This window comes from Syngnathus floridae, chromosome 5 (assembly GCF_059516105.1).
Source record: "Syngnathus floridae isolate MCC-2025c chromosome 5, RoL_Sflo_1.0, whole genome shotgun sequence".
Classification (NCBI taxonomy): domain Eukaryota; kingdom Metazoa; phylum Chordata; class Actinopteri; order Syngnathiformes; family Syngnathidae; genus Syngnathus; species Syngnathus floridae.
Genome location: NC_142417.1, coordinates 15,864,800 through 15,883,506, shown reverse-complemented (window position 1 = coordinate 15,883,506; position 18,707 = coordinate 15,864,800). Strand labels below are relative to the sequence as shown.

The 18,707-nt window shown below is 40.2% G+C and overlaps 1 protein-coding gene and 1 long non-coding RNA gene across 4 annotated transcripts in view; one reads left to right on the top strand and one right to left on the bottom strand.

Annotated features, from left to right (window-relative positions):
* Positions 1–18,707, top strand: part of LOC148398400 (uncharacterized) — a 175,964-nt gene that overhangs the window by 122,335 nt on the left and 34,922 nt on the right. The gene's annotated exons all lie outside the window — the stretch shown is intronic.
* Positions 7,833–17,973, bottom strand: lhx2b (LIM homeobox 2b). Of its 3 annotated transcripts, XM_088377045.1 has the most exons (6): positions 17,245–17,802; positions 16,769–16,931; positions 15,643–15,845; positions 14,549–14,919; positions 11,901–12,106; positions 7,833–8,799 (listed from the first exon to the last, which is right to left on the bottom strand). In XM_088377045.1, the coding sequence occupies exons 2-6, from the start codon at positions 16,886–16,888 to the stop codon at positions 8,509–8,511; spliced, it is 1,191 nt and encodes a 396-aa protein (XP_088233171.1). In that variant the 5' UTR covers positions 16,889–16,931; positions 17,245–17,802; the 3' UTR covers positions 7,833–8,508. The 3 variants fall into 3 exon arrangements, with proteins under 3 accessions (XP_088233171.1, XP_088233170.1, XP_088233169.1); XM_088377044.1 differs by having other exon boundaries at positions 14,549–14,916; positions 16,769–17,973; XM_088377043.1 differs by having other exon boundaries at positions 16,769–17,801.

Sequence of the window (18,707 nt, the reverse complement as noted above, 5' to 3'; positions counted from 1 at the left end):
CCTGGCCTTCCTGTGTTCTCCCCGTGCCTGCATGGGTTTCCTTAAGGTACTCCTGTTTCCTTCCACATTCCAAAAACATGCATGGTAACTGATTGACCACTCCAAATCCTCCATATGTGTGAGTGTGTGTGTAAATGTTTTTTGTCTATGTGGGCCCTGGTATTGGCTGATGACCAGTTCAGGGTGTCCCCCGCCTACTGCCCAAAGTCACCCTATCCCAGGCTTCAGCATGTTCACGACCCTCATTAGGATAAGCGGTTCAGATAATGGATGGATGTATTTTATGGTACTAATTTACAGTGCATACCACAATTTAAATGTGTGTACCCGATTATGCATGCTAGAGAAGCAAAACAAAACATTTTGTATAAGTTTAAATAACTAGAAAAATTAAAAACCAATACAAATCTTTATTTGAGTACTTGTTAGTACTTTACTTTATTTCTGTACTTGTTAGTACTTTACTTTATTTCTCTATATTTACTCATATGATTTCATAGTATTAGTGCAACTGAGCATAGTGTACAATTGTTGGTTTTATTTTAAAATGTTAAATGTTTACAGCCACAGTACATGCTTCAGTTGCATCATCATCCATCCATCCATTTTCTATACCGCTTGTCCCCACGGGGGTCGCGGGCGTGCTGGAGCCTATCCCAGCAGTCATCGGGCAGTAGGCAGGGGACACCCTGAATCGGTTGCCAGTCAATTGCAGGGCACACAGACAGGAACAACCACCCACCCTCGTATTCTCTCCTACGGGCAATTTGGAATGCTCAATCAGCCTGCCATGCATGTTTTTGTGATGTGGGAGGAAACTGGAGTGCCCGGAGAAAACCCACGCGGGCACGGGTAGAACATGCAAACTCCACACAGGAAGGGTCGGAGGTGGAATCGAACCGGCACCCTCCTAGCTGTGAGGCAGACGTGCTAACCAGTGCACCACCGAGCCACCCTGTTGCGTCATCATTTTGACCTAATTAGGTACAAAGTTAGATCCAAGTTACTATGATCTTATTGTCTTTTCATTCATTTGCATATACCTGAAAGAATTCACACTGTAAGTTACCAATGCTCGTATAAGAGCAGCTGCTTGCCAGTGCATTATGCTCCAATTTAAATATGATCTGATTAGTAAAGGAAAATGTGTTTTTGGGAGTTTGCAAACATATTTTTTAAGGTTGTGTTAAACTTATAATCATATTAATATCTAGTATTGAAGTGCTCGTGTGGATTGGTGGGGGCCGAGGAATGTGCAGGCAAACTGCATGAACTTGTTTTCTTGGAAGTGTTGTGCATAGGCCCAGACAGGGAGTACCGGACGAGATAATCTCAAGGTCGGTGAGAAACGAGAACAACAGCACATCTATGGGACTGGGCATCGAGGGGAAAACCCAACCGCCTGACCTCAGCGACACCTGGACGGGGAGGAGATGGCCATCCACCAATCATCTCACAATATTTTGCATGCTTTAATATTCATATTGTGTTTCTTTAAAACTGGGCAACCCGGAAGAATGTGTCGTCTTTTGGTGGTCACAAAAACGCACGAGTTTTAGTGTGAGGGACCCGGGACCCAGGCCTGTATTAGTGCGCTTTGTCAGGAATAAATAATTGGTAAATTTGGTCTAATTGATCTACTGGTCTTCTCTTTGACAGAACGAACTCGCAAAATTGTTAGGTGCGCCAGTGTGTGGATTAGGACATAGCAATTTATGTGTTAAGTGTTGATCGCAATTTGGAGTCAGATCAATAACTAGAATCCGTAACCTAACATTAGTCTACTAATTACGACTACGACAACTAGCAAAATTATCATTTGTGGCAACTCTAAATATTTCTAGCCTCGATTTTGCGAACGTCTTGGAAGAGGAAGAAAAAAATCTGAGCGTATTGGTAAATTGCGGTAAGGAAATACGGACTTTAATATATAGATACAGTGTTTGCATTTGGGGAATAATGTCATTATTCTCGGTGAAAATGAATATTATATAATTCACTGTTTGTTGTGTCGTTACCCTGCCTCTGCTTACTGTCAGTGGGTTTGTTTGTGCTGATTAATGTAAAACTTGCAGCAGTCCCTTTAAGAGAGATAGACAAGGCGTGACGGGCGTGAGAAACACGGAAAGCGAAAAAGAACGACACGCCGTTGCGTAGTCAAAAGTAGAAACTGCCTCTTGTCTTTTCGCTCTGCAATTTCTACAATATCGTTCATTTAAATTGGGAAAAAAATTCGGTCCATGACCAAACCATAGAAAGTCGTGTAGAATCAAAGCGTGTAAAATGAAGGTTCAGCTGTATTTCATTCAGAAATATGTGAACAACGGGCATTAAAGGGCTAGGGACATCCTTTTTTTTTTTTTTTTCAATTAGAACGGAATTTGATAGAATGTATAAAGTGAGCACATTTGCCGCATTGGAAATTAAAAATGGACACCGATTACTAAGAATAAAGCTGAAATGAAATGCCAGTTTATCGATCGGGTCCCGCACGAAGCCAAACTGGCGGCTCCATTACTGTGACGTCACAAGTTGTACATCTGGATGTCAACAAACCCAAACAACATGGCAGATGATAGCGACAGCTCCGTTTCTAGCGGCAATATTAGCATCATTTTATCCAATTCTGAAACCTCTTTTGACGCAGAATATGATGAATCTAGCAGTTCACTTGGGCTGAGCTGAGCACATTTTCTGAATTGTGCCCCTCCCGTCACTCTGGTTAGGTTGGCATAGTAAAAAGTGCTCTTGGGGGCTTTAGAGTGCCGAGTTGATCTCGGCACATGAAGACATGACCACCTGCAACGTTTGGTTTAGGTTTTATAAGCATTTTTAATTTTATTGCTTAAATCGCATTTTCTCGACGAGCTGAGCACGTTTTCTGAATTGTGCCTCTCCCGTCACTGTGGTTAGGTTGGCATAGTAAAAAGAGTAGAGTGCCGAGTTGACCACTGCGCATGGAGAAATGAACATCTGCAGCGTTTGGTTTAGGTTTTAGGTGCATTTTTAATTTTATTTCTTAAATCGCATTTTTTCGACGAGCTGAGCACGTTTTCTGAATTGTGCCGCTCCCGTCACGCTTCGACATACTTTTCAAAGTCAAAGTCTCAAAGTCTCCTTTATTGTCAATTCCTCCGCATGTTAAGACACACACAGAGATCGAAATTACGTTTCTCACTATCCCAGGGTGACAAGACAGAGTTCACAACGCACATACAAGTAAACAACACAGGAAAATTAAAACAAGAAGATGAACAATAAGAGTGATAGCACGCTAGCCGCTCCCGATGCAAGCAGAGTCCGGAAAGATGACAGTCAACCAGGCCACTGTGAACACGAGCACACAGCAGGCACGCACTGTCCGGTTCGTGGATCCTATCAGGCGAACTCAACCCATCTTGTTGTCCCGCGAACGAACGTACGCCAGGATAATGGAAGGCACGGCTAGGCGAGCTGGGTTGGCCGCAAACCTGGCCCGACGTCTCCGCGCTGGCCCCTCTTCTCTTTTTGTTTACATTCACTGAAGCTAAACGCGTACAACTTGAGACGTCATGAGACGTCACTTCCGGCTGGCGGCTCGGTGCAGTCAAACTCGTCTGTGCGGCAAATTTAAATTATATTTTTCAGAGCAACAGCTTCCTTTTTGTTGTTTCGAGCGTCAATTTATATTTATAAGCCCATAAGCTAACTAAAACCGATTTATACATATACCGGTGTCTCTAGCCCTTTAAACCCTTTGTAATATATTGTAATTTATTTTTTTAGAATAATCCCACTGTGTATTTTAGCTATGGTGAATTGGGGCTGGTTTCCAGGTGCCCACTTCACAAGGCAAATGTACTCAAGCCTCCCATCATGTCGAGACTCAAGTGCATGCAATTATGAAAAGAGCATTCTGTGTTATTAATATCTGATGCAATTCTTGAAATAAATTACGGATTATTGAAATGGAGCTGTTGTTTTAAGGAACAGTTACTTCATTTAGTCACTTTTATCCCACAACATTTTATGAGTAAGCCTGAGAATGAGTAAGCCTTTAGTCTATGTACACATAAAAAAATGAGCCCTTCAGTTCCGAGAACGGTTTTTAAACCTCATTTAATGTGACTCATAGAAGCTGACCTGCACCCATCCACTAGATTTTTTTTCTTTTTCAGTTTAAAAGTCATTTCAATGTTGAATAACGTCTACAGAAAGCCAACTCAGCTTCTGACAGAAGAAATGAAAAAAAATCCTGATTTTTCGAAGAATAATGAACAGTTCAATGCATGAGTAAGATTTTGTGATTATAGTTGAACACTTTATTTTAATATTTTTTGCAGTTCCTTTTCTTTTCATTATTATTGATTGATTAGTGCTGTATGATCAAATAATAGCAAAGAAGGGACATGATGGAGAACAAAATATGTCATGTTGGGATAATAGTGGCTGAAAACATTCCATCCTATCCTTTGTAGTTATGTCTTGAATAGCTGAGTCTCAGTGCCAGATTGCCAGCTGACTTCATACGAAGGGCAGATGCCATCCTGGACTGGTTGCCACTCAATCACAGAGCAAATACAGAGACAGACAGCCATTCACACTCATTGACAGTGTTACATAGTGGGAAATGAAGCCAAGCTGTCTGTAGGGGCACATAAACAGTCATTGAAGTTTTCTATCATGTCACATAATGACAGATAATATGACATTTCAGTCAGATAACATTCTCCTGTTGGCTGTCTTTTTTCCAATGAAACAGGATAACTAATCAAGTTAGACACATGGAAATAATAAATGATTTTTACCTATAGGTAAAATTAAATCTTTTAAAGTCTCTTGAGTCACTCACTTCACAGTTCCTTGTCATTACAATGTGCATTTTACTTTATTGTAAAGGATCTAATCCTGATCCCATCTGAACATAAGTAGGCAGCCTAGTAGTGGATTTTATAGCTACAATTATGTTTTGTATGTGTCATGGTTTCCCTTGTCTTTTCAGTCAATCTTGGCCAAGTTGTCTAGGTATCTGGTTTGTTGGATATGATGGATTTTGCTGGGTAGCAGGTCCGCCTCACAGTTAGGAGGGTGCGGGTTCAATTCCACCTCCGGCCCTCCCTGTATGGAGTTTGCATGTTCTCCCCGGGCCCGCGTGGGTTTTCTCCGGGCACTCCGGTTTCTTCCCACATCCCAAAAACATGCTTGGTAGGCTAAATGAGCACTCCAAATTGTCCCTAGGTGTGAGTGCGAATGCGAATGTTTTTTTTTGTCTCTGTGTGCCCTGCGATTGGCTGGCAACTGGTTCAGGGTGTCCTACTGCCCAATAACGGCTGGGATAGGCTCCAGCACACCCGCGACCCCCGTGGGGACTAAGCGGTTCAGAAAATGGATGGATGGATGGATGGATGGATGGATGGATGGATGGATGGATGGATGGATGGATGGATGGATGGATGGATGGATGGATGGATGGGTGGATGGATGGATGGATGGATGGATGGATGGATGGATGGATGGATGGATGGATGGATGGATGGATGGATGGATGGATGGATGGATGGATGGATGGATGGATGGATGGATTTTATGCTGTCGGAGAGTATCATACTATTGATGGCTCCAGTTATCAACCACTTCATCAGATTTTATTTATATAGCCCTTTACAACAGCCAACTGGGACCCGAAATGCTTTACAACAGGATAATTAGAAAATGTTTGGAGGCTTATAGGATCATTTAGATTCTTATAGCAAGTTGTTGATGGGCGTAGGGCTACTCTCGCCTGACGTGCGTGGGCAGCGTGGTATTGACTCCCTCTCAGTGATGTTGTGGATGTCGGTGTGGATGATTGTTTGTGCCCTGCAACCAGCTCAGGGTGTAGGCCAGCTTTTCCCCAAAGTCAGCTGGGATAGCAACCTGTCACCCTGTACAGGATAAGCGTTGTTGAAAATGGATGAATAGATTCATACATATTGTTATACACACTTATTTTACATTTTGAAGGCGGAGAAAGTATTTTTTCAATTTATCTTTTATATCCCTGACATGGTGGACACAGTCACAGTCAGGAAATACAAATTCAAATATTGGAATGCTCTGAAAATGGCATATTGCTTGCTTGTTGTGCTTGTTTAGGTTTATGCATGAAATTATTTTTCTCCTGCATCTCCAAAACATTTTTCTTAACTTTATTCGGCACTCAAAACTTACCACTGGCATGCATGATACTTATTTCTCTATACAGTATGTACTCTACGATTGACTGGTGATCAGTCATGGGTTTACCACGGCTCAAGCATGTTGCAAGCTGGGATAGGCCGAGTTTCCCAGAGCCCTAATGAGGACAAGCTGTATAGCAAATGGATAGCTGGATGTTTAACTGTGAAAAAAATATTACATCCCTCCACTACACTCAAGTTCTTTGTTAAACCATTTAGCTGAACCAGTTTAAAAGCAATATTTTTAATGGGGAATGTTCCACCAATTATAATACCTAAAATCTCTGTTGTTGGTGCCCTGAGACACTTTTCATTTCCAGTGAGAGACTGGCTACGAACAACACCCCCTTTTCTTTAATGATTTCCTTTTATGGTGGGCTGTCAACCACTTTAGCGACTCAGCTTTGGCACAAATGCCCCAATAAACACTTTTTTTTTCTATTTTAAGAAGCAATTATCTTTAAATGAAAAGTAGCTTGCCGTTGTTTTGTTTTGTTTTTTGTCCACAAGATCATTCATATCTAATATGTGATTCATGAATGTGATGTTATTGCATTAATGTGATTTCCTAATCCCTTTGTTGCACCTAAATATTTTTTTGTATGATTCAGTGTGGCACAAGAAACTGGGAGGTACTTAGAATCAGTTCAGAAAAGGAGTGCTTTTACTGGCAAGTTGCAGTTTACTGTAAATTGCACAGACATAGTTTACTGTAAACCTTTTAGTCTGTAAGTTTACTTGGCTCTACATATTTCAAAATGGTGTACAACAGGGGTGTCAAACTCATTTTTTTTCTCGGGCCGCATTGGTGTCATAGCTTCTTTCGAAGGGCCATTATGACTGTCAACCCAAATAAATGTATGAGCACCTCATATTATATACAGTAAAAGCTACAAAACAAACTGACAAATAACTCGTTTTCAAATCAGACGAGTAAAAACTGGTCAAATATTAAAAAAAAGATATTATTAAAAGCAAAGACAATTTGCAATTATATTAGTAATGACACACGAATTTGATGCACAATTTGTCTTTGAGGGCCACATCAAATGATGTGGCGGGCCGCATCTGGCCTCCGGGCCTTGAGTTTGACACATATGGTGTACAATCTCTCAATCTTTGTGTTTTATTTAGTCATGTGTTAAATACACAGAATAATTTGCCTCCCAAATTGTTCAGATGGGTACATTTGATCTCACTATGGAGATGTGAAGACAGATTTTCTAAGTGATGTTGTCAGTTTTGTTTGGATTTGGATAGTTTTAAATCAAGACGTTGGAGTATTTGTGACAATTGTGAGCTCAGTAATTAACTAGCCAAAACACTTTTGCTGCCCAGGAATACATAAAAAAAATACTTCAGAGATCCCATGTATCAAAATTATTTCAACTCATCATTTTCATTCAAGAACTAACTAATTCCATTGAGCAGTTTTAATAATTTCATTAATTTCTGCACGTTCTCGGTCTGACATTGGTGAAATTCACCTTAAAATTTAAATTAAGTTTACATTCACATCAAAAGCTCTTCAAATTTCTGACAGTGATATTATAGTGAGGGTTTCATTGCCATGATGTTGTTGAGTTTCATATGTCCTCATGTGAGGGCAACTTTGGGATTTGGTTAAAGATCTAATTGCAGCAGGGTAGGAAAAATACTTTAATTGTATTTTCACATCTCTACTCAAGCATAAACAATTTAAGTTAAAGCATCGCAGGATGTGGCTTCCTGTAAAGCAGTGCCGAAACAAAAACACGCGTAATCACTAGCAATAAACACAGTCACCCATACACATACGCCATGAAGGTCATTTTCTCTCCTGAGACAAACCATTCATGTCTGATCTTGCACATCACTTACACAAAATAGAATACAGGCACGTTGCACTGCGAGGGTATTTTAACCGGTGTTTAATCTCAGATTTTCACAAAGAAAAAAAAATTACAATTCATCTAACAATGACTCTTGTACAACAACATAAATACTGTTTTGGAAAAATTCCAAAAATTGAGCTGTTTTTTTCTCTTCTTAGTCACTTTCTGTAAACATTGAAAAATGCAAATCAAGTCTTCTCAGTTCTCAACAAGACAATATCTAAATAACAACAACAGTTCCATCTGTGAGGCTTGGCCGCCTCAGTCTGCAAAGTCTGTAAATGGGCTCAGAGAAAATGTTGACCCTTTCCTTTTTTTCTATTTTTTTGTTTCTGTTACTTTCACTTTTCTAATCTTAATGTTCAAAGGAGTCAACTTTGTTTTCAACTCAGCAGGGTGTAGCAGAGGAAGGGATGGTTGCAATCAGGCTCCGTTCATCAGAAAAGGCTAGTCAGTGTGGTCTGTGACGGGCTCCTACACTCATGAACGTCCATGCTGCCTGCGACTGAGGTAAGCACAGAGGTTACTGTGGGCATAGTGGGGTTGGTCAAGTCTGTCAGGGTGGTGGGGGTGCTGGAGGGGCTCATGGAAGCATTTGAGATTTCAGAGGCCGGTCCTGACGGCGTGCCTCCCGGCAGTGTGGAGCCGTCGGAGGTCTTGTCTGCACCAGTGCTTTCTTGTCGCAGAAGGTTCCTCCTGAATTTGGCTCGAGCGTTCTGGAACCAGACCTGCAAAGTTAAATAAAATCATTTGCAGTATCGTCCAATGTATTTAGTAATCACATTCACACAGGTTCACAACATGTTTATATTTTTACAGCATCATACATAAATACACACGAATAGGATCACAAATTGTATCTGACTGCACCTACAAATTAGGATCACAAATTGTATCTGACTGCACCTACAAATATTTTCAATATCATCAGAGCAGTTGTTACAGCTGTAAAGCATGAACATGTGCACAATGTGCTGCTTTTTCCAAAACAATAAAATCACATTTAAGTAGTTGTGGATGTGCAAGCAAATGTGACAAAAACAAATCAATAATTAACCTTGATAGCTGCAAGTAGCAAATGAAAATGCTGAATTACACTTCTATTCATGCTCTTTTCTTTCAAACAACAACAAAAAATAATCCCTATCTGATTTTCACTTACAACTGTACAAAAATGAATTACGGGTTTTCAAATTAAGAAATGAGTGTCTTTCTCAGTGTGCTTTGTAATTGTGTGTGCCTCCCGATGCAAGACAAAGATGAATGAAAACCCTATACAGCGGAGGCTAAGAAATAAAGCGCCAGACTGTCTATTCAAGTGTGAAAGGGTGTTCATTTTCAAAACGCAAACCCATTCAACCAGTCAATGCACATAGCACCCATATCCGCAAAATCTTGGAAACATTTTCATGACAAAATAAACATGCACACATTTAGCAAGTATGAAACTTTTCAGCAGCTCAACATTGTTCAAGTCTCAATATATACTCTCAATATACGCTAGGCCTCGTTTGCAACACAAACATGAACGTGTGCTTCGTCACAGTCACAATTGACCAATGGCATGTGATTGCACACCTGACACCATCGGGCAATGTAACTGCAGGAGAAAAACTTTTCACATTTCACCCACTTTTCGTTTTAGTCGTGACGAAAACGAGAATGTTGCCCTAGAATACAAGGTGGCTTACTTTACCCAAGAGTAAAACGCAGTAGTGATAGATGACATCACGCAATTACACTATATTAAGTTGAAGGGGACGGACATTGAATATTAGAATTAGCTATAAACGCTGTGAGGCTGTACGTCGATGCTTGTCTTTTAGTTGTCTATGTTGCAAAATATGTCCCTACACAAATAAACCTGAAATGAAATTAAAAAAATGCCATTCTGTAACCTGCAGCGTTGCTATATTATGCAGCACTTTGTAATTCCTCCACAGCAACTCGACTGGTTAAAAGTTTTGATACACTAAATTGAAACTCTTCAATTGCGCTGGATTGGATAAAGACACAGCAATAATCATTTGTGAAAAGGGCCGTCAGTCTCATTCTCAAAGAGCCACAGACTGCTACTGTACACAGTTTAAAAGCTCTACAACTATTACCCACCCTCCTTTATTTTTTATAACAAAGAGCGGAATTCGATTAAATTGAAATTATTGGTGAAATAATTTCACTGATGATTCTAGTTGAAAAATCTATCGTGTCTTCATCTTCATCGACAAATCCTGCCATTATAGATGTAAAGCATGTTCAACCCTGTGTGTGTTAACTTAAATTCACAGACCAAGTAAACAAAAGTACATTTATCCTTCCATTATCATTATGTTTTACGCTGTTTGCCCTCCTTTGGGTCAGGTTGTGCCTATCCCAGTTGAATTTGGGACAAGTCATGTTACACCCTTGACTGATCGCCAGTCAATCGCAGCTATAAACGGTATCCACTTCACATCATAAGAAGATAAATAATTGTCTCAACAAAGCCTATTTTTTTCAGACATCAAGGTAAATAAAATAGGGATGTAAGGTGTATAATGCAGGACAAATAAGACAGGAAAGATGTTAATAAATTCAAATGCAAATTGCACATCCTTCAGAAGTTGCATTTGAATGTTGAGGTATTGTTGCAATAATGTAAGTCACATCAAAGACGCTTGCAATAATTTGTGTAAATACTTGGTCCGCAACATTCACACCCATTTATTCACAGTTGGCAAGTTGCCAGTTAATATAAAACTTAAAAATTACATACACTATAATCTTTCAAACGAAATGAAACGATTAAATTTGAATTGACCATTTTCCTTTCGTATCAAATTCATCATTTTCCGGTTATTCAGCAGCAGACTTGGCAACAGCCTCTTTGCCACTGAGAGCAAGTGATGGAATCATGCATGCAGTCATGGGAAACGAGCAGGGGGAGAAGCACATCAGCTGGAATAGCAGGCGTGAAAACTTGAAAGCATCAAAGCAAAACGACTGCTTTGTTTTCTGCAACCGTTAATTAAAACAGTAGAATGAATTGTCAAATTGTCTCGTCCCCGTGATAATTTTACGGCTTGCCTGTGGAATTCTGTTGTAATCCCTCTTCTGTGACATTAAACAGGTTTTGGTTTTCATCCCTCATTCCTCATGATATCACTTATTCCCTTGATATATTTCATGCTTCCCCTTTCAGAAAATTGTCATTTATGCTTCAACGTTGTGCTACAATTTAAATAGAACAAACTAAATATTTTTTTGCATCATTATTTGCTCAGAGTGCGGTTTTCACCACATGATTAGTAAATGCAATGCAAAAGAGATGTTGAGCCAGTTGTGCTTCTTTTCAGGACAAAATATTAAGAGTTTATTTAGATTGTTGTTCTCCAATTTGGCCCATCAGTGTTTATAATTTGTTACATAATGTGTTTCTCTGACTTTGCTTTTAAACACCAACAAAAACAGAAAGATTGAGACATAATGAAAGCCAAGACTAACACTTTTAATTTAAGAGCTTTCACAAAAAATGTGAAATTTACCATTTGTGCAATAAAGCTAAGTGTAAATTTAACCATTATCTGTAGTATTTGGCTGAAAATTATTGGCAGCCCAAAGACTGGAAGCTATGGAGATCACGTTGAAGATGTTTTACAGCAGACACCTTATTGCGTAATGTATTTGGTTTTTGTCATGCAACACTTACTTTTGGCTTCAGTAAGTGAAAAGTATTCTCCGTTTGCTTGGTTTAAGACATCTGAATATGCGGCAGTGTATAAAGGCGATATTAAACAAACAGCCTGTCCGAAACACATTTGGACCTAACTTAATTTATTGTAATGTGTACCTGTAAGACCCGCTTAGTGAGGCCTGTCTTCTGGGCGAGCTGCTTGAGGTCCTTGGCGTCTGGGTTATGGTTGATGGCAAAGTAGGACTTCATGGTTCTCAATTGGTGGTGTTTGAAGGATGTCCTCATGCGCTTGGTCTTCTGACTGGAGCTATACTGGGAATCCCTGTCCATAGACTCGCTGTCATTCTCATTGCAGCTCAACGCTGCAGGCCAGCAGGGAACAAGAAAAATAGATTATTACACAGTGGGAAGAGTGATCTGGTCATTAATTGTTGTCATTTTTATTTCTATTTGTTGTATTCATTCCCAGCATCTCCCGGCATCTTATGGCTTTAATGTGCCAGTAGTAACAACACACTTGCTCCCATCAAAAAGTGTTCTATTTTGTGGCATTAATTCATCAACATCCTCTCAAGCTTGGCACATAAATCCAATAACCAAATACTAGAATGTATGTGCAGTATTTATGTAAACGAGATGAGCATGGGAAATATGTCATTTAGAAATTTTTGAATCACAGTATTTTTAATTACCCAAAACAACCAGGTCCCACTTGAAGCAGTGCCGGTGACGATAGTTACAGCTACTTATCCTCTAAACCTTGTTGCTCTACATCTTCTTTCTGTCTTTACCAGGAAGAAGTGCTAGCCAAGCTTTACTACACACTCACTCATATTTGTCCCAGTCAGCAAATTTCTTGGCACTGGCCAAAGTGTTGCTGCGTGCATAACAGTTCGTGTTCAATATCTTAACGCTGCAAATGATGAATATCAAGTGAGTGAAAAGCGCCAAAACAACACTTCTCTTAATTAGTGCATAAACACCACGCAGAACAAATGCTGCCTTTTACAAAAAACATATGCTGCAGTATTTTTAACCGACAGCAATCTGAGAGTGTGTCTGATGGTCGCTTGCTTCTGCGAGTCTCATCGAGTGTGTTCAGAAGTTAATGCACACGCGCCACGAGAACCCTCGTATTTTCTACCATACAGGTAAAGTTGGATGTGGTTTCTGGTTCGAAGCAGAAGAGGGCGCGCTGCATCTTTACTCTCATCGAAGGTTCTTTTAATCTCTGCTATAGTTTGTAGAGTCTTTTTTTTTTATTTAAATGGACAAGGAAATGTTTTCAGGCATAAATAATCTACACGACCAACGTAGGTATTTAATCCATATTATCGATTTTTTTAAAATGATATAAAAACAAAGTATTTTTAACATCAGCACTGTGTTTTTTTTCAAGAAACATTTTTTTTCCAAGAACACGCCGCAAACGCACGCACACGCGCGCGCACTTCTCAAGTATAAAGTTGATTAAACTGGTGTGCGTGTATAATGTATATAATGGTATATGACAAAACCATGGCAATAATAACCTTTATCCAGCCATCCATTATCAACACAGATTGTCCTGGTCAGGGTTGCCGGTGGTGCTGGAGTCTATCCCAGCCGAAATCGGGCGAAAGGCAAACTAGACCCTAAACTGGTCGCCAGCTAGTCGCAGGGCACATCCAGAGACGAACAATGAACAGCCATCAATCGATCCCACGCTGTTCACCCACAAATCAGGCGGATGTACCTCTACATCATCAGAGCTTTAACTTGGAATCCCTCAAGCAAATAGTGCTCTATGAAACTGATGAATAACAATGAGAAAGCACAATGAACAACATTGGCCACGTCCCAGTGCAAAAAGCCTGCGTATGCGTGCGCGCGCGTGTGTGTGTGCGTGCGTTCCCGTGTGTACGCGTGTGTTTGCGTGTATGTGTGTGCATGTGTGTGTGTGTGAGAGAGTGTGTGTGTGTTGGTGGGGGGGAGGGGGGGGGGGTCTGCAGATGTCTATGGAGCCAGACAAGTGGAAAAGGTGAATGCTGGCGCAACATCAAAAAGTTCCCCTTCTAATCCCATAGAGGACAATAAACTAATGCTAACTTTGAATCATACATATTCCTGTCTTGTTAGGTTGTTAGGCTAAGCATTAACTCTGTTAGTGTGGAGTTGGTTCTGTCTTTAAAATACCAAATAATGGTGAAATTGTGCGTGTTTCCAGAAATGTGTACTCATAATGCATTGCGCGACTAATTTATTTTGTAATATGGTTCTCGATTGTGCGTGTAGCGAAAATATTACTTTGCTTTCTTTGGACAGTTTATTACTGACGTCCATAATGCGACTTCAAAATCAAAACGTCGTTAGTTTGAAGGCAGAAGATGTCTGAGCTCGAGAACAACTAGGGCAAGTACCACACCGTAAAGGGCTGAACGTAACTTTATGGAAACTATATTGTCCACAAAATAAGACACGACCTCTCATACACGCCATTGTGAAGGAGCAGCTGATATAAATTTGACAAACATTAAGAGATAGGCTACTGCAGCCCCCCATTCCAACTCATAAAAAAGTCGATTGATATTAGCTGGTCACGTAATAGCTCGAAGCGTAATAACTTACTTTGCCTTGACTTTCATTTTCATATCATTGGAAATAAAAAGGTAAATAAATAAAACTATAATAAATGTTGTTGAGTTTTCAGATTTCACTTTTTATTTTACTTACAAGTTAAATAACCTGCTGTCCCCTATTCGTTTTTTGCTCTTTATTTTAATTTTATTTTTTACTTATCAAAGCTCTTCACGTGTCCCTCTTACCTGCGTTATATGCTGCCAGTTCTGCTCCGGGTCCAGGGCTCTTCCTTTTCCTGGGCCGGCCTTTCTGCACTGTCCCCACTCCGTTGAAGTAGGATAGTCCGAGCGTGTTGGCCGGGCCCAGGCTCTTATGCGGCACCACATCCGCGTGATTAAAATGTGTCTGATAGTCTCCCTGGATGAGAGTCTCGAAGTGCAGCCGACAGTACACCAGACTGTCCTTCATGCCAAAGTGGTCCCCGGTGGTGAGCATCTTGCTGCAGGTAGTGCATGTGAAGCAGTTGAGGTGGTAGACTAGATCCCGGGCGCGCATCACCATCTCCGAGGCAGAGATGCCGAGATGACAACGAGCGCATCTCTGCACCGAAAATCTTCTGCGGGCGACACAGAACCCCATCAGCGGCTAGAAACGCATACAATCGAGCTCAGGGGGCTACCGCTCTGACACGACACGCCACTGTGGCGCGGTCATGCAGCCAAAAGGCGAAAGTTTTTTCTTTAACACGCGAATTTTTAATTACTACAGCTTGAGGCAAATATATATAGGAGCGGTTTTGAAAACAATAAGAAAATATTCGAGTGAATAAAACTTTCTTTCTTTCTTTCTTTCTTTCTTTCTTTCTTTCTTTCTTTCTTTCTTTCTTTCTTTCTTTCTTTCACCTCAATGTGAAAATATTAACCGACTGGACTGCGTAAAGGTGGGCAGTCAAGGTAAGCCAGAACACAGTAATTGATCAAGTTTCAACTTTCTTTCATTTTGTATTTTGAAGCGTATTACCATTTGTTTCCCTGCAGTGTGTTTCAGACTAAACGGCACACAATAATGGCTCCCAAAATGTTCATTCATATAAACAACAGCAGAAACACTTTAAAAAATATATATTTCACTCGTGCCTGTACTTTCACCTAATTTTAGACAAAAATTGGACCGACCCACTACTGGGGCAATTCGGCCCAATTGGATCGTTTTTCAACCAAACAACTAAAATGTTGTGGTTGTTCTGTAAGACAAAATAATTTAAATTTGTTTGTTTTTTTGGCAAGACGAACAGCATGAGGGGTCTTGTGGGTGCAGCATGGCTGCAGGGCCTTCCTACCTGTAATAGTCCTCCTTACAGTAGATGCTGCCGTCCTTGCTGAAGCAGGTGAGTTCCGACTCCAGGTTGAGTTTGCACTCGCAACACTTGAGGCAGCGCATATGCCACTGCTTGTCGACAGCCAGCAGGTAGTAGCGGTCCGCGATCTTCCTTCCGCAGCCTGCGCACAGGGCCACGCGCTCTGTTGTCAGGCACGGCATGGCCTGTTGTCAGCGGAGAACACGCACGAGGACGCAGTCAGCTCGTCAGACACTTGGTGTGTTTGCAACATCTCGTTAAGCATGGACCAAAAACAGTAGACGTCGTTCGAATTTCGATTCAAACACTAGTTCTTCACAATTATGAATTCTTTAAAAAGTCTTGATTTTTAAAGAGTACAGATTCAAAAATTTAACGCTCTCATATAAAATCACAATAATTAAACCTGCCAGACATCCATTAAAAAAACAGAATCATAATTCATGATTGCAGTCAATAATTACTTCATTGTTGTTATCATTATACTGATGATAATTATTATAATATTTATTACTATTTGTATGGAACAAATTACTTGTCCCCAAAACAGCACAGCTCACATCTATATATCATTCGGAAATCGGATGTATAGTTCAATTTTTATGTGACATCAAGTTGTTTTATAGAGGGACTATCATGCAACAAATATTATTGTCGATGTAAGTTATGTATTTCAGAATTTCCCAAAAAATACGCGTATACAAATTACGTTAGTGTTCGTTTCTATTTTGTTCATGAATGTTTCTCATAGGAAAATTCACACATGCAGCTTTCCATTTTTTGATAGTTGATTTATTCATTTTATCGATGTATATTATTATTATTGTTATTATTATTATTATTATTATTATTATTATTATTATTATTATTATTATTATTATTATTATTATTATATAGTTGTAATGCATATTTGTGACTTTATGCGAGTAAATATTTTTTTAGATCGTTTTCGATGTCGAAGTCCGTGGTGGAAGTTTGCTGCCTTTGCATCAACGAAAGCACTGCAACATCAACTATTTGATGAAGATAGAAGTTTCTTCACTGAAATCTCAGAGGCCGCCATGCAGTGTGCTGTAACAACCCCAAAAATGAAAGAAATTGCTCATACCGTCTCCGACTCGCCCATATCGATAGCTGAGCTGATGGCCGCTGACTCGCTCTTTCCTCTCCGGTCCATTTCTTCCACCACGCCGTGCACGTCGCCTCCGGGGAGGCCATGGAAAAGCATTGTTGCCGCCGATGGGAGAATACTAAAACTATTCTCTTCGGATCTAAAAGCCAAGATGTCCATCAGAAGAAAAAGCCACTTGCGGTTGTGTCCTTTATTTTTTCGGGCTTTTCCTTGTTGACGCGACAAGTTAAAAATCCAGATCAGGGAGGAAAAAATGAGGGAGAATTGGACACGTGTTCTCCTTACTACTTATGATCCGCCAATGGAAACTCTTTTCCGGATATCATTCATTCTGATTCAGATTATTCATTCGCAATTAACAGTGACGTTTGTGAATTTTGTCTCCGTAGTGATCTACATTTTTTCTGTGACTAACTGATATTGCTAACATTTCTGCCATAAATAAAACGTACCAAACGGCCGGGCTATGTTGCTCTTGGTTCCGATGTCTTGTCCACTAAACCAGGGAGTGAGATTTCAGAATTCGAGTCTTAAAATTCCTCCCCTTCACTCTGTGCAGTTTGAAGGGAAGCAGCGGAGACCCCTTGCATCTCCCAATAAAAAAAAAAAAAAAAAAAATAGAACAAAAACAAAAATAATCCAAATGATTTGAAAACGTGGGCGCAGCTCCCTCTTCTTTAGGTTCAACAGTCCGGATGTTATGTCAAGCTATGTGTAGTTGACATTAAAAGATAAAATAAATTAAAACATTTTTTTGCATTGTGCAGTCCCCTCTGAGACAAGCGTTGTTTTTTCCTCTCTTCACGGTTGCCTGTTTACATTGCTGTTATGTCTCCTGCCAGAGAGGCCGCATAACACGTGCGTACAAGAGGAGGAGCTGTCTACTTGTTTCTTGCCCCCCCTAAATCGCCGAGGCTCTTTCTCACATCCACTTTAGACTTCTGCTCCTTATCAACGAGGCCTCGTTGCGTCATGACGCACCGGGTGAGTTCATTGGCTGGGCCGCCGTCATCGAAGAATACGCCGAGTTACTTGAACGAGCGAGAAGCCTGGGAGCACCACGTCTCGTCTCTTCTAGGTTAAAATGCGTGGACCGCCACACACACCGTCAACTGGAGCTCAAATCCTGCGACGAAATAAAAGACGGGATGTGCGCACAAAACAGGTCTGTTGGGACCTTATGACGCAAAGTTTCTCCCAGCAATCTCACTATGATTGATTAATTCTTCGTTAGCTCCCCTCCCCTTTGTTTGCATTTATTTTAAAATTTCCTTTCAAACAGTCAAAAACACATGGGCTGTGTTATTATCTTATATTATACAAATTATTCTTCTAATTATTCCAATTATGATGATGAAGATTATATTATTATAATTATTATTATTATTATTATTATTATTATTATTATTATTATTATTATTATTATTATTATTATTATTATTATCAATGTACAATCATTCACCGAGTGTCTTAATATTAGGACGCCCCTCGATCCCTCCTCAAAATTTCCCTCACAAAACCAACGAAAAACAAGAGGGGGCGGGGGACAGTCACGTCCTGGACTTGATTTAATTGTCATTTGTGCATTTGTGAGCAGACAGCGAGCACTTGGTTTAGCAACAGGGACTACACCATCGAGAGGAACTGATCCACTCATTCTAATTAGCTCTCTGCTCTTAATTGGGCGGGGACGAATGGACCTGGTCATCAGTGCTCTCAAGGAGAAGTTTGATCCGGCACGCATAGGGATAAAATGACAGGTTATTACATCACCGCTTTGCCTTTTGTTCACCTATAAATAGGTACATCGACCGTATAAGGCTGATATAGTATTTTTGGCTGTCCATTCTTCGGAAAAAAAAGTAATAATTCACAGTTTTCCTGGTATTTTCAAATCCGTTGCTGCCCCTGGCCT